Source organism: Lutra lutra, chromosome 6 (assembly GCF_902655055.1).
Source record: "Lutra lutra chromosome 6, mLutLut1.2, whole genome shotgun sequence".
NCBI classification, from domain to species: Eukaryota; Metazoa; Chordata; class Mammalia; order Carnivora; family Mustelidae; genus Lutra; species Lutra lutra.
The window spans coordinates 33,231,135-33,247,422 of NC_062283.1; the positions used below are offsets into that span (position 1 = coordinate 33,231,135).

The 16,288-nt window shown below is 56.1% G+C and overlaps 1 protein-coding gene across 2 annotated transcripts in view; it reads right to left on the minus strand.

The window, feature by feature from the left end:
* Positions 1 to 16,288, minus strand: part of GRM4 (glutamate metabotropic receptor 4) — a 106,423-nt gene that overhangs the window by 50,842 nt on the left and 39,293 nt on the right. For both annotated transcript variants that reach the window (XM_047735023.1, XM_047735022.1), the window contains exon 2: positions 12,621 to 12,837. In XM_047735023.1, the coding sequence (XP_047590979.1) occupies positions 12,621 to 12,837 (217 nt within the window). The remainder of the gene's footprint in view (positions 1 to 12,620; positions 12,838 to 16,288) is intronic.

Sequence of the window (16,288 nt, forward strand, 5' to 3'; positions counted from 1 at the left end):
TCCTGGCTGCCTCCACCTTCCCTGTCTCTGGCCTATCTTCCCCCTCTCCTCCACCTTTCCATCTTTCTCCCACTTTCTGGGGTGACTGACAGGCTGCCCCCTCGGCAGCCCGAACTGTGCCCCTCTCCATCTTCATTCTCCTCCCTCCCTCCCCTCTCCTCTTGTTTGTCACTTTGTCTTGCTTCCTCCCCAATCCCAGGGCCTCCCTTGGGTCCCAAGATATCTGTAAAATGGTCGTTAGCTTTCCTTCTGGCTCATTAAAAATGAGAATTTGCATAGAATGTCCACATGATCATTCTGTCTACAGCAAAATGGGACATGGATGGAAGCCTCCATGCAAGTTGGGGAGGAAGGGGAGGACACTCACAGGAGGACGGGGGAGAACCCCAATCAGGAAGAGGTCAAGTGCTCACCACTGGGGTCTCAGGCCTCAAAGCCAGCCCCCCTCAGGCCCTTTCTTGGCCTTTCTGATGGCTAATTACTTGATTTTGTCATTCTTACAATAACCAGCAAAGTAGGGACTGCAATTATTCCCATTTTACAGATGAATAAACTGAGAGCCAAAGAGGAACAGTGGCCTGTCCAAAGACACACAGTAAGTCTATGGCAGTCCTGGGGGGGCAGCACTCTCTACCACGGGACCAGGCTCTCCCAACCCACATAGGCCTGCTGCTCTCCCAGGAAGCCTGCCCGTCCTCACTCTCAGGAGGAAAATGTCGTCAAAAGCCACACCACTCATGCAGTTCTCCCACCCAGAACACCCTCCGGCTCCTCTGAGACAGGCCCACCTTTTCTTTAACTCTCCTTCCATCACCCCCTCCTCAAGGAAGCGCTCCCTCCCCAAAACCACTGTTTAGCAGATGCAGAGATTTTTGGAGACAAAGGTGTCCCAACCTCTTCTTCCAGCCATACACAGCTGGCCCTCTGAACAAGTGCAGGTCCACTCGCCTGTGGATTTTTCTCGATATGACACAGTACTGTATTTACATTTTCTTCTCCTTATGATTTTTCTGGATAACATTTTCTCTTTTCCAACTTGCTTTATTAGAATAGCACGGTATATACACATAACAGACAAAATACGTGTTAATCCACTGTTTGTTACCAGTAACGCTTCCGGTCACCAGGAGGTTACTGATAGTTAAGTTTTCAAGGAGTCAAAACTCAGATGCAGCTTTTCGACCATGCAGCGTTGGCACCCTTAGCCCCCGTGCTGTGCAAGGATCAACTGTAACTGCATTCAGACCTGCCTCGTCCCAAAGAGAATTCCCAGCAGCGCCCAGAGATATACTTGGAAAAAGAATTTGATAACAGAATCGAGGGGAAGGAACCTGCATTTTACAGACGAGGCTTTGCTCAGCAGCCACAGACTGGCCAAGAAACGGTAGTTTGTTGGGACCAGAGTCCGCCTGGGTTTTCTCCGCTGTCCATGGTGCTGAAACCCAAGAGCGCATGGGCGACCTCTGCTCCACGTGCAATCTAAGAGCAAGTCCTTCAGGCTTGAGCTTCAAAATACACCCAAAATCTGTTCCTTCTCATCACCCCCACCCCCAGTCTAATCCATCAGCACTTCTCACCTGTGGAGGAGGACTGGCCTCCTCACTGGCATTCCTGCCTCAGCTGCCCCACCCCTCCCCCAGTCTATTCCCTACACAACAGCAAGAGAGATTATAATAAACCTAAGTCTGTTAACATTCCTCCCAGCTCACAACCCTCCAATAGTTCCCGTCTCATTCAGAACAAAAGCTAAGGTCCTCCCAGTTGTCCACAAGGCCCCACACGATCTGCGTCTCTTCTTCTACTTCCCTCTACCTCACTCACTCTGCTCCTGCCTCCTGGTTCTTCCCCAAATGCCAGCAGTCTCCCTACCTCAGGGCCTTTGCACTTGCTGGTTCCTCTGCCTGAGGCACTCTTCCTGGAGATCACAAAGCTCACTCTCTTACTGCATTTGGGGCTCTGCCCAAATGTCTTCTCTGCAGAAAGGCCTCCCCTGACCTTATATGAGATAATCTCCCTTACCTAGTCCTCTCTGCCACCTATGGTGTTTTATTCTTCTCCATAGCATGCCATCAGTTCCTATCTGAAACTGTATTATATAATGATGCATTTATTTGTTTGCTGTAAGTTCCTCTGGCCCTCTCCCCAAATGGGAGCTCACAAGGCCAGGGATCTTCTTCTGTTTGGTTCACTGCCATAAGCCCAGTGTCCTGGTACCCACACAATAGGTGCTCAATAAATATTTATCCAGCAAATGAATGAATTACCATTCAGAAGTGAGGGATGAAGGAACTGAAGAGGGGAAGAAATGCCCTACTCTCCTCCTCACCAGCGACATCCCACAGAGCTGGCTCTATGTGATTTAGAGGCCTGGAATCCAACTTTCTGAGTCCTTGAAAACCCCAGGAACATGAGGGGAACCAGCCCAGAATAAGTGACCACCAAGGGATGTGTCCCTCCCTATCTCTGGGGCCTGTTAGACAGGACCTCTCATAAGCTCATACACAGCCACCATGACTTGGTGACTTCTGACCCATCCCCCCACCCCCCCCACACACACTCCCCATCAAAGGAGCCCCTCCACCCCCTCCTTCTCTGAGCAGAACCCCTGGCTTTTGTTGGGGGCAGTCCTCCTAGGTCTCTCCCCACAGCTGACCCACCAGTGTTTCCCTGGAGAAAGCCAGGGAGAAAGGAAACAAATACTTCATTGAAAGAAGGCTCCACCTTTCCTTTCTCGGGCTCCAGAGTCACACAAACCTAAGCACCAATCCCAGCTCTGCCACTGACAAGCAGTGGGGGCCCAAGTGAACCTGTGGGCATTCTGAGCCACACTCATCTCTATTTAAAAGGGGGGGGAGGACATTTCTCAGAGTGGCTGTGTAGGGGCTGACAGTGGGGCTAGGGTCTGGCAGCTTCTGTGAGGACAGTTAATGAGATGTCCCCAAGAAATATGTATATTAAAACACAAGAAGAGGGACACCTGGGTGGCTCAGTCTGTTAAGCATCTGCCTTCAGCCCAGGTCATGATCCTGGGGTCCTGGGATCAAGTCCCACATTGGGTTCCTTGCTCAATAGGGAGCCTGCTTCTCCCTCTGCCTGCTGCTCCCCCTGCTTGTGCTCTCTCTCGCTCTCTGACAAATAAACAAAATCTTTAAAAAAAAAAAAAAAAGGTGATTTAGGGGTCTTCACCCAGGCAAGTCCTGCTGAGGGGCCAGTGCTGGAGTCCGAGCTTGTCGGGGCTCAAAGACTCTAGGAAGAGGGCTGGAGGACCCGGAATAACAAGCAAAAATGGCTACGAGTGTCCCTCAGTGTGTTCACGTGCACAAGCCCATTGAAGAAGGCACCCAGCCCCTTCCCAGTCTTACTGATGAAGATCTGGAGGCTCAGGAAAGGATAGGGGCTTGCCTGAGGTCACACAGGTGTAGAGGGTGAGTCTGAGACCTCGCCCAGGACACTCAGCAGCCCCAAATGGGCCTGAAGCAGGAAGTCTCAAGCGGTGAGGAAAGCAAGCAGTGAGCTCCCAGGGTCCTTCCCCAGCTGCTGGGAAAGAACAGCACGAGGCTTGCTTCAGCTACATCTCCAAGGAGCTTAGAGTGGGGATCCAGGGAACCCCACCTCAGATAGGCAAGCAGGCTGAAGTCGAACAGTCAGCCAACAGGTGAAGAGGGTCCCTGGAGGTGAACTCCCAAATCCGAGCAGGGGAAGGTCACTGGCCTTCACTGCTTCACTCTTTAACAAAGGGAAAGAGCTCAGCATGGATCCGGTTAGTGTGCACAGGGCTCCTCTGTGGGCTCAGGTTGGGGCCCAGAAACAAGAGACACACCGGAAGCTGGAGGCCTATGATACCTGGACTTCCACGTGGCGAGGACAGATAGAAAAGCCAAGGGAGGGGCACCTTGGTGCCGCAGTCAGTTGGGCATCTGCCTTCAGCTCAGATCGTGATCCCCCGTTGTCTGGGATCGAGCCCCATGTTGGGCTCCATGCTCCACGGGGAGTCTGCTTCTCTGCCCCTCCCCTGGCTCATGCTCTCTCTCTCAAATAAATAAATGAAATCTCCAAAAAAAAAAAAGCCAAGAGAGGTGAACGAAGCATGCTGTGATGCACACTGAAGGACCTCAGAGGTCCCCAACCCATCACCTTCATGTGGGTCATCAAGCTGACACTCCACAAGGGAAAGTGAACAGCCCAGGGTTACACAACCACCCAGAGACAGAGGCAGCACTAGACTGGCTCCCCACCGCCCCCCATTCTGATTAGTCATGGCGACAACTGACACCTTTGGCAGCCTGGTGTTTCGTGCAGGGCCCAGACTATGCAGAAGGCCTTACACTGATTCACTTAATTCACGTTCCCTGCAACCAAAAAGGCAGGTGCCATTGAATCCCCCTTTCACCAGGGGGAAACTGAAGCCCAGAGACCCTTAAGGGACCGCTCACCACAGTACAACTCCTGGTGGGCAGAGCCAGCCTCTGGGCTCTCAACCACTCCGCCCTACCGTGGTGTCCAGAGGACAGGGTCCAGAAGGTCAAAGCCACAATGGGGCTGCCACCAACAAAGGGAAGGGTTTGTTTTTTTTTTTTTTTTTAAAACCTCAAAGAAATCTTCAAACGTGTTCCACAAAGGAAGCTGGTGAGAGAAAATGCTGCTTCCTGTCCAAGAGGGCAGGCATGCAAATTCAGGGCAACAAGGGCTGGGTGGCTAATGTCTTCTTTCCCGTCACTCCCGTCCAGCTTGGAGGCAAACCCAGAACGGAGCGCAGCCCCGCCGTGATAGGCCAGGGTGGACACATCAGAGGCACACCAGAGAGAGCAGGAAAAGTGACCCAATGACACTCAACCCAGGGGACACACAGAATCAAGAGGTGTCAGCACCCTGCCAAAGGCCAGAGTGGCAGAGAAATCAGAGTGGACAGGCCAAGTCCCCAAGGCGGGCTGGGCAAGCTCAGGGTTCACCTTCACGGCAGTACGAAGATTGACCTGGCAATCACCAAGCAGTCACATTGATGCCAGCATCTTGCCAATCTCCAAGCGCCAGCCAGGAGACCCAGCTGGCGCGTGGTAGGCCTCTGGCTCGGCAGGGGGTGCCCATGCCAGGTCCACTTAATTTCTACCTACGGTAGAGTGACGGGTTGCAGACCAAGGCGGTGGAAGACAGGACGCGTCTCAAGTTCAGGGCGGCCTGGTTGCTAAGCTAGAATGATGGCGACCAGCTGCAAGACGGGTTCCACTTCCCCTCTGCATCCTTGGAGGATGCGTGGCCAGCGAGTAGGGCATCCTGGGCCCTGGCTGCTGGTCCCAGTGCTGTGACTCCAGGAAGCAGCAAGGGGAGAGTCCACAGGTCTCCCCATGAGAAGATGCTACAAGCTCATACACACCAAGCTAAAGCCAGCAGCAGGACCCCTCCCTGCTTCCGGGTCCCTGGTCCCTTGGGGCCAACCACATCCCATCTGATTGGGAGCGAGAAGATTGCATGATCCAGCTTCTGTCCCTGTGCAATTGGCCCCAATCATCCCTGAACCCAAAGACCAAACTCGGAAGCATCCCCGTTTAACACCCATTCCTTTAGGTCCTGAGGGTTGTCTTCTTTTCCAGCACTTCTTGGAAAGCCTTTCCTTACAGAGAAAAATGCCTGGAGCCCAGGGCCATAGACTGTGGGGACGCCGCCTGTAGGGAGCAGAGCTAGACGCTGGAGCTGAGCTGAATCTCCTGCACCTGTTAACAGAGGTAAGAAGGAGGCCCCAGAAGGGCAGTGACGGACTCACGGACACAGGGCTGGTCATCCGTTGGCTCATATGTTCATTGTACAAACATCTATTAAGGCCCCGCTGTGTGCAAGGGGGGATGAAGAGCACAGAGAAAAAGCAAGCCCTGTCCTTCCCCAGCCTCAGGGGGGCCCAGAGCCTTATGGAAGAAGCCCAGGGAAAGTTCAGTAGGCACCGGGGTGGGGGAACTTGAGGCTTCCCATGTGGTGAGACCTGGGGACCGTCAGCCTCCCTCCCGGTAAGCATCTCTGCCCGGGAGAGAGCAGATGAGGGAAGACTGTAGGGAGGCAGGGCCTTGGCCTGAGCCTAAAGGGCAAAGAGGACCCCCCACAGGGCCCTGAGCAAGTGGGACACAGCAGGTAGAGACGGTGTGTGCTAATACGCTCCCTCGGATCAGCAGACATGACCCCAGCTGCCAAAAAAATTTAAAATACAGGATTGGCTTGAAAAAACTCTGGCTCAGCTCCATCTCGCATTGGTTCCTGTCCTGTGACCACTAGGACCAGGCCAGGCCCCTCAGCAGTGGCCCCTCTGCCTGACTCACTCCTATCTCCAGCCTCTTGTTCCTGCTGTTCCCCCAGCTGGCGTGCCCTTCCCTTCCTCTTCACTTGTCTAAGCCTGTCTCACTGCGCCAGGCCCCATGCAGCCCTGCAGCCTAGCTCATACTTTAACAGATGCATCATTACATCCCTCCATTCACTTACTCAGGCAAACTCCACAAGCCCTCACTGCATGCAGGGCAGGGCGTAGGTTCTGGTGGTTTTTACCGCTCCCCCACCCCCACCCACCGTGCCCACCAAGAGAGCCGGCGGTGCCCCCTGGTGTCTCTCCTCTCCTCACATGGGGCTGCCTACATGGAGGCTGCGTAGCCCGGGCCAGCTGGGAAACTCAAGCAGGTCTGGAAGGCTAAGCCTCTTCCCCTTCCTGGCCTCCGGGGCCGGCAGCCCCCCGGGGTGAAGAACCCCAAGACAGGCACTAAGCACTGCAGCAAGAAATGAGAGGAAGCGGAGCCCTGCATCTCAGCCTGACGCAGCTGCAGAGCGGCCTTGAGCTCTCATATCCCTGCTTCCGCCTCCAGGAAAGAATTCTGTCCTCAGAGAGTCAGGAGCAGGCCAGGGCCAGCCAGGGAGCTCAGTGGGGGAGGGAGCCAGGGTCCCAGGGCCACCCGACCTAACCCCGGGTGCCTCTGCTCTGTCAGCCTCAGTCTGCCCTTCTGCAGGCAGGGAGAACAACCTCAGGCGCCCTGGGAGAAAGGCGAAAGAAGTAAGTAGCCGGGAGCTGGGTTTTGTTATCGGTCAGCCATTCCCCAGACGTTTACTAGGCAGCTACTATGAGCCAGGGACAGTGTTAGTGACGCAGCTGAGAGCAAAATGGGCAAAAAACCCTCTGCCCTCATGCACCATAAACAAATCTGAATTTACTTGTCAAGTGCTACAAGAAAGACAGAGCCAGCAACAGGGAAAGGAGAGTAACAGGCCAGAGGAGGGGCTGTCTTCAATACGGTGGTCCTGGAAAGGCCTCTGAAGACAGCTGGGACAGCTGGGAAGACACCTGAATGTACTGAGCATGTAGGCTACATAGATATTCAGGGAAAGACAATTCCAGGCCGCGGGACCAGTAAGTGCAAAGGCCCAGAGGTGGGCTGATGCCCAGAGTGTTAGAGGAGCAGTGAGGAGGCAGGTAGAGAGATGGAGGGGAGAAGGAGGAGAAAAGGCCAAGGGCAGCGGGAAGGGAAGCAGGCATTCTGTCCACCCATAAGGGGTCTCTGGATCCTGAGGGCACGCTGGGGTAAACCTGTCCTTTCTGGTTTCCCAGCTACATGAGCAGTGCCAACACTTCCAGCCCCGGGGTCACAAATCTTTCCAGCTGGCCAAGCTCTTCTCCCATCCCCTTGGAGCCTCCAGGAAGTGAGTGTCCCCTTTACACCCGGAGAAGATGAGTCCAAAGATGTCACAGCAGTGGGATGAGGAAGCACCCCAGCCTTGAGGCAGCCCCTCTAGTCGCCACCCTTGCTGAAAGGAGCCATCTAAATGCAGGTCTGACGCTCCGCCCCAGGAGCTGGAGCTGGAGGTCAGACCAGCAACAGCTTGACTCACCAGTGTCTCCGGAATATCAATAGGGGACACAGGGACACAGCGGGGAGATGAGGCTCTGGAACTTCTCACTGTGCAAGGGACAGGACGTCCTCCAAGGAACAGACCTGACCCATCCACCCCTGCCCCTTCCTGCCCTGTCACCACGCAGGGCAGGCCATCTTGTTCCCACCCTAGCAGCACAGGCCCAGATATGCCCAGGGTGCTGGAATCACTCACCAGAGAGGACCAGAGCCAAAGCCCCCAGGTGAACCCCTGGAGAGGCGCCTGCCAGGAGCTGGCCTGTGTCCTTCCTGTCACATGCACCAGAGGTGAAGGAACCATCTACTGGATTCAAATTCCACTCTTGCTCTTTTCCAGCTGTGTGACCTCAGGGGAGTTGCCTAACGTCTCTGATCCTCAGTATTGCCATCCATAGAATGGGGCTGTCTTGAAGGCTAAATGAGTTAACATGTATGAGGTACATAAAACAAGAGCTGGTCCATGGAAGGACTCCATCAGTATTACCTACTAATATCGTCCATTCTTCCCTCACCCGCACAGGAGGCCCAGGCTGCTACTCAGCACTTTTGTTTGACCTTCAGCAGATCCCTTAACTTCCCTGAGCCTTTGTTTTCCTTATCCGTAAAATGGAGCACTATGGGAAGTAAACTGAAGCTCACGTGGGGCCCCAGGGGCAGAGAGAGGCTGTGGGGGTGCAGAAGTTTATATACCCCAGACCCCAACCCTGAGGGGCTCAGGATGGTGGAGGGAGGCATTGAGGACAGGGCTACATGAGTACCACCGCCTCAGGCCTGTTCCTCCCTCCTGGGGTGACTCACTCGCATTATCTCCCGAGCCCAGGCAGGGCCTGCTCTGCATGCCTAATCCCAGCTGCCTGGCAAGGAGGAGGGAGTCCTGGCGCTCAAAGACGGGAAAGGCACCAGACGCCTCACGCGAGCACGCATGCGCACACAGGCCTGTCCACAGACGCCGCTACCCAGGCAGACCCGCCGGTCATGTGTCCAGAAAATCACATACGTGCACCCCTCACCCCCACGTGGGTCCCGCACTCACTGCCTTTGGAGCTCACCTCACCGCCCTGATGCCGCAGGACCAAGTGTCCTGTGAGAACCAGGCTGGCCCTGGACTCCTGAGGCTTTGTCCCTAGCCTAGTCCCTGAACATGACCTACAGCTTCCATTAGCACCCAGCCTGATCTCCAGCTCTCCCCGCGTTCTTCCTAGGAGTGGCCAGGCAATGGGGACGGGGAGAGCTGGAACCCGTGCACCCCAATCCCTGATAAGAACCCTCTGGTGTGTGTTCCTGAGCTCCCACAGCCATGGGCCAGAAGCACATTCTGTTCTGGCAGCAACCAGGTTTATCCTCATTTCACCGGTGAGCAAACCAAACCTGAGCAGCGGAGTGACTGTCCTAGGCTCTCACAGCCAAGAGGCCGCCGAGCCAGAGCCCAGATCTGTCTTCCAGAAGTGGCCTGTTAACCACACACTGCCACCTCTGTGATTTGGGCAGTGGGGAGACACAGAACCTGGCTCCAAGTTCTGCCACAACACCTCGCTGTGTAAACCTGGGCAAGCCACCTCACCCCCTGAAGCCTCAGTGTTCCCCTCTGTGAAATGGGAACAGACACACCGGACCTATAGCGTTGTTTCTAGGATTCACAATAGCGCAAGGAGGGTGCCTGGCACAGGGCAGGGCTCGGTTAAGGACCACAGGACGGCCTGGGGAATGAGCCACATGACTGAATGATTAGGGTGGGAGAGCATGGTACTGATGGGGGCTGGGAAATGCGGGGCCGGGGCTTCCTTTAAGCCCTGTGCCAACGGCCCAACCCACACTGGGTGCTAGGCAAGAACTCCCCACCCAGAGGACAGAGGTCCTCCATATCCTGCTTATATGCCCTTGGGGAAGTCACCTACTGTCTCTGGCCTCAGTTTCTTCATCCATAAAATGGACACAGTGGTACTCCCCTGCAGGACCCCAAGCTCACCGAGCAGGCAGGCACGCAGGACTCGCTGGCCAAGCTCTCCCCTCGGCTCTGATGTACATCCTCAGTCTGGCAAGCACGCCTTCCCCTCCACTCCGCTGCCTGGCACTCCTCTGGGCAACTCACAGATGATTTATACTTCAGAGGACGAATCAATACCATATACGGCCAAAGACATCTTTAATCTTTCACAGGGATTACGCTACAAGGTACAGCACCCTCTTTCTACAGGCCGCTCAATTCTGATTTCAATTTGGCCATCTGGAGCACCGCTTTCTCTCTCCTTTTCTTTTCACCCACGTGAAGACGTTCCTCCAAATCAAATTTCATTTAGCAGGTGGGTAGGGAGACCTAGCGGCCCTTACACGAGGGCAGGCCCAGCCAGGGTCTTGGGGCTGCGAGGGGAGCCAGGAGGAGGTTCTAAAGACATGGGAGGTTAGGCCCTGGGCAATGGGATGGGGCGCAGTGGGCAGGAGGCACTGGAAGGGACACCGGTGCCGGGCCAAGGGTGTCCCTGAGCCACGGGCCCTGGCAGCAAAGCTAGTTTTCTTTTTCTAGAATTCCTTTTTTTAAAAGTCTTGAGTAGACGATATATTTTCTGACCACCAAATACCTTCTAGATGCTTGTAGAAAATTCAAACAATAGTCTGGGTTTTGGCCAAAATGCAGTACCTAGGGATGCCTGCATGGCTCAGGTGGCTAAGCGTCTGCCTTCAGCTCAGGTCATGATCCCAGGGTTCTGGGATCGAGCCCCATGTCAGGCAACCTGCTCAGTGGGGAGCCTGCTTCTCCCTCTTCCTCTGCCTCTGCTCCTCCCCCAACTTGTGCCCCGCCCTCTCTCTAACAAATAAATAAAATTTTTTTAAAATGCAATACCTAGACCTCACCCCAATCCCATATCTCTCCTGCTCTTAACACATCAGCAAGTGTCCCTCCGGGCTATGTGTGTCTGTCTGTCTGTCTGTCTGTCTGTCATGCCCCCATCTGTGGGAAATGGGGGCAGAAGATGGACTGATGACTATAAAAGCTGTTATGACCTCTAGTCCTGAAGCCAGACAGCCTGGGTTCAAATCCCTTCTCTACCTCTTTACTTATATGACCTGGGGCTGGTTATTATTGGCCTCTCTGTGCTTCAGCTTCTTCCCCTGTAAAACGGGGAAGTCTACCTCACTGGGTAGGGAGGGTTACCCAGGACAACAAGTGTCAAACGTGCGCTCAGTCGGTACAAGGCACCTAGGGAGAGCTACATAAGCACTGGGAGGGGCTTCTAGGTCCCTTGTGGCCGGGACTGAATACCACTGAACACTACAGTTCTAGACTTTCTGTCCCTCCCTCTAGCACCTTTGTCCGCAAATCCTGTAAAGATTGCACCTGAAACCGAAAGGCAGTGGGCTTGTTTGGCAAAGGATGCCAGCCATGGAGGATGGGTACCGGCAGGGCAGGGTGGGTGGGGCCAGCCCAGAAAGAGGTCCCCATGTCCTTTCAGAGCAAAGCAGTAAAGGACACGTGGGCAGCCAGCGGGCTGTGTCCCTGGGGGTCTGACACGGCCAGGGGACCCCGGGAAGCTGCAGCGCGGCCCACCTACCTGGAGGCGGGAGTGGGGACCCATCCAGCCCACGCTCCCCTCTGCCTGGCCAGCTGCCGACATGGGGAGTGGCCTGGAGCCCAGCCAATGGTCAGCGCCGCCCCACTTCCGTCCTCTCCACCAGGTTGCCGGCCCCTGAGCTGCTCTAGCTCTACAATTAAAGGGGCTTATCTGAGATTTATAGCGGGATTATGCCCACAGGGTGTTACCAACGCCAGGCTCTGGATGCTCTGTGGTCCTTAGGAAAAGCAATTAGAGTCCCGGGGTTCTGCGGGTATAAATATACAGATGCCGTCCTCCGCGGTCGAGGGCGCCACGGTGAGCTCTTTAGAGACTGAGCCTTGGGAGAGGCCTGGGCCCCTCTGCCAGGAGCTGGGCCTGTCAGGAGGGGAAGAGGCTGTCTGCTTCCCCCCACTCAACACTCCACCCTCAAGGAGCTGGCCTGCTTGGCAAGGTGCACCCGGACCCAGGTGGAGCCCCAGACCCAGGGCCTAACTGCTGCACTGGACGCCCATGGCCAGGGTCCCCTGCAGGCCGCCCTCCTCAACATGGACAGGCCACAGAACTGACCCTCTCAGGGGGCCAGGCTTCAGGATGCCCAAAGGTTTAACCCATGTTTTGCCAGCCTCTTGCTTGCTGTTATCTAAAAGCTTTATCCCTGGAGTTTTTGAGGACAATTAAGGGAATGCAGGGAGCTTAAGGGGGAAAGGTGGCTTGTGGCAAGAGCCTGTGTCCCAGCTTCTCGCATCCCATGCACCGACACCAATTCCCCGAAGCCACAAGGAACCGGCACAGCCCAGCCCGCCCCAGTCTCTCACTCCAGCCACACAGCTCCACCCCTCATACAACCCTGGCTCCAAGAACCTGCTGGCTGAGCCCCCATCTCCTGGGTCCCTGAGACCCTCCCTAAACAAGACCACCTCCATCCCATCCCATCCTCCCTCTGCCTGAAAACAGCAGCCTTTCCGCTGTATCCCATGCCAGGAAAATCAATAGTCCATCATCCACTACCCTAGCCCTAGGGGTTCCCTAGCTGGCTGGCAAGACCACGGACGGCTCCCCAGGGCCCAGGGGACAGTCGGAGGTCCACGAGGGGAATGGCCCAGGGCAGACAGAGCCCACAGCAGGACTCAGAGGACCTCTCAGGCAGCACTGGGCCACTGTGCCCTGCCATCCCCCGTTCCCAAGCATGACTCACCATCCTCCCGGGACTTCTGGATGAAGGCCTCCACGCCGCTCTCGCCATAGCTGCCCTCCGAGGCCAGCGTGGACACGTAGTTCCACTTGAGGGCGCGGACGATGTCCACCATGGCCTGGGCCTGGTACGTGTCCGAGGGCACCACACGGGAGAAGAAGTCGTAGCGGCTGTTGTCACTCAGGTCAGGGGCTGTGGAGGCGTAGCTGATCTGGGGGATCTGGGGGCGAGAGGGGCCGCTGATGGGGGCGGCTGGTACCCCCACCGTGCTCAGCCAGCACCACACCACTGCGCACCAATCTCCTTCCCATCCCCACAGCCTCGAGACTGCCCCAGCCCTTCTTATCCTAGGGGAGACCCTGGGGTGTGGGCTGGGTGGGTCCTAGCCCACCTGACAGGGGAAGAAACTGAGGCTCAGAGAGTGTAAGCATCTGGCTAGGTTGCCCTCCCCTGGCTCCAGCTCAGAGTCCCAAGGCCTCCCACCTCCTCTCAGCTCCCCCCACCGCCCAGCCTCCCCGTGTCCTCCCCATCCCCACCCAGAGTAAGACTGGCATCAGGATGAGAAGTGACTGACGCATCTGCCCTCAAGCCCTCATCTTCCAGAAAAATATCCCAACCAGCCTCACCTGGATCCTGTGGCTGGTGGTCCTCAAAACACACACACACACACACACATCAGAGCCTCTGGGTGCCTCCATTCACACAAAGAGCTAGAAGATCCCAGCAAGGGAAAATCCCTAGGTAGACAACATAATTTATCCCAGGGCTGGGGTGGGCATGAGGGTGTCAAGAGGGGCACTGAGAGGTCATTCGGCCCATCACCCTCTCCCAGGGAGCCCCTCACGTCACCACCCAGCAGACCCTGTCCCCACAGCTCCATCGTCCTGCCCAGCCCAGGAGACCAGGTCCCCGCCATTATCCCATGGCCCTGGCCACCCAGAGGATGGAATCACAGGAGGACAGAGCAGGCAGGGCCCTTGGGAAGTCCCTCTGTCCAGAGCCTGGGACCCAGGGTCCAGACAGGCCTCCATGGCAGACTCCAGGTCCTCTGTCCCCCAGGCCCAGCTCTCCCAGCCACGGAGCACCTTTGTGCCCCCACAGACATCCCCTGGGCCCTCTCCATGCAAAGGTGAGATGCAGAGCCCTTAAGCTGTCCTTCTTCCTGTGGCCAACATCCAACCGAAGGATGAAAACCTCCTGGCCAGTCTGTGACCACTGAGGGTGGGAAATGTTTGGGGGGGCAACAGGATTTGGGGTGCACCCTGAACAAGTGGTTGCCCACCTGGCCCCATTCCCAGGGACAGCAGGGGTCCACCTTCCAACAAAGATGCCCATGAGCTTGGCCCCCCCATGATGACCCCCAAGGTGGGCCCCAGTAGGCCCCTCACTGCTTCCCCTCACTGAACTTACTCAGGCAAAGGGAAGGATGGGGGAAAACAGATGATAGCTTGTCCGGATTGGCTGAGCAACTGCAGGGAACCCCCAAACCCTCTCATTGTAACTCTCGTGGTCCTTCTAAGCTGGTATATAACCACCATGGCGCTGTCTGTAAGAGCAAACCTTTGGAAATAATCCAGTAAAAGAAACCACAGCCCCTCAAGGAATACTATTCAGCCGTGAAAAAAGATCCTGGAGGTTTCCATGCCTGGCTCTAGACAGTTCTCCAAGATCCACAGCAGAAACAAAGCCTATTGTGGGAGGGGGCGGGACGGGCTTTTCCCCCCTCTGAAACGGAACAGCCTCTGGAGAGGGAACCAGGTGGCTAGGAGGCAGGAACAGGGAGACCCTTCCCCTGACACCCTTTGTGTGTTCTTGCATGCAGAATCAGGCAAACATACCACCTGCTCAGGAAATAAATCACACCATAGTCTTCCCGAGCACCTGCTTCTGTCCCCCCTCCTACCTGCGTCAATGGCCCCCCAAAACCAGCCAGCCCTCTGCCGTGGGGAGCGCTGAGCATGAACACAGTGCCCTCTAGAACAGCTTCAGGTTAATTTCAGGAGAATCGCTATTTCCAGGGTCTGCCAAGGGGTATCAGGGTTGTAGGGGTTGGTTGGTGTTTACGGGTCTGTCATTCAGAGCAACATCTCTCTGCCTGGCCACTATTAACGCTTTGGGGGTCTGATTCTGTTCTGGGCACTGAAGGATGCTTAGCAGCACCCCATCCCCCTACCCACTAGATGCCGAGAGCACACCCCTCCCCCAGTCATGACAATCAAAAATGTCTCCAGACATTGCCAAGGACCCCCCAGGGTGCAGAACCATCCCCAGTGGAGACCTGCTGCTTTGGATCGGTACTGAAACACGGAATGGGGTGGTGCTATGATGAGGTCTGGGGTTCGCTTCAAAAGCATCACAGCGGGAGGGCACAGAGGAAATGACGATGGCCAAGAGCGGACAGCTCTGAGTCCTGCGTGCTTGGGGGCTCACCACCCCCTTTGTTTCGCACACGCCTAAAAGGTCCCGATTTAACACATTTTAAACAATAAAACCAAACAAAATTGACAGCACCCCCGGGGTATGCCTCTCAACAGAAGAGCCCTGGATTTGGAGCTGGAGCTGGAGAGAGAGCAGGTGGTGGAGGGCGGGGCCAGGACCGGCCCTTCCAGCCTGCCTTCCCAGCAGGTCCGGTTTGTTGGCTGCCCTCTGTGTCTGGTCTTCAGCAAGGAGCACTCACCGCATGCCGGGGGACCGCACTTTTCCTAATTAGAAGAAGCTTGTCTCCTACTTCTGATGTTTTCTCCCAATAGGGCACTGGAGTCAAAAGGGACTGCGTCCAACAGAAGGGACAGGAAGCCCAGGGAAGTCTCAGGGCCCCTCAAGCAGGAGACTTCTCACTCATCACCCCTCATTCTTCCCTCCAAGCCACCGCCCCCCTCTCCTCCAGTTCAGGCACTCAGCATGGACTGGGACAGCACACGGACACACAGATGTCCAGATATTAGGACCCAGTCCCCCGCCCCACTGCCTGCCCCCATTCCCACAAAGGGCGGGAGGGCCAAGCATGGGGTTCCTGCAGGGTAAGCAAGTCAGTCTGCAGGGGTGCCCCCGCCTCGGCTTTCAGGAGCCCAGAAGGGCCCCTTGCTCTACCCCCAATAATTCCCGAGACCCTGGAGCAGGGACCCAACCCTGAGGTGGCTGAGAGGGAGGAAACAACCCCCTAAAGCCGGCACCCCTCCTGGTCCCACCTCCCTGGGCCCCTCGAAGGCTCCTTCTCAGCTTCGGGCCCTCCGAGCTTCCCAGAATGGTTGTTTCTGGAGCAGTGATGTGGGAGCTCAACTGCTCAGGTTCAAACCCCGGCTCAGCCACGCATCAGCTGAGAAGCCTCCAGCAAGTTACTTCTCCTCTCCAGACCTCAGTTTTCTCAGCTGCAAAATGGGAATAATCACAATCCCTTTCTCATACAGTTGTGAGGGTCATATGAGGGAATTTTCATGAACTGCTGGCAGGGAGTAAGCCCTTGAAAGGTTAGCTCAGAGGTGAGTTATAATCCCTCCCGCCACACCTCCCTTAGCCCCCTGTCCCCAACCTCCCAGCCCCTCTGACAGCTCTCTCCTCCTTCTGGAATGCTGGCCCAGCAGGCCCTTCAAGGCCCTCCTCCCTCCTGGCGCCACCCAGGCCTGCAGGGGTAGGGGAGGACAGGGCCTACCCTGGGATGCCCTGGACAGGGT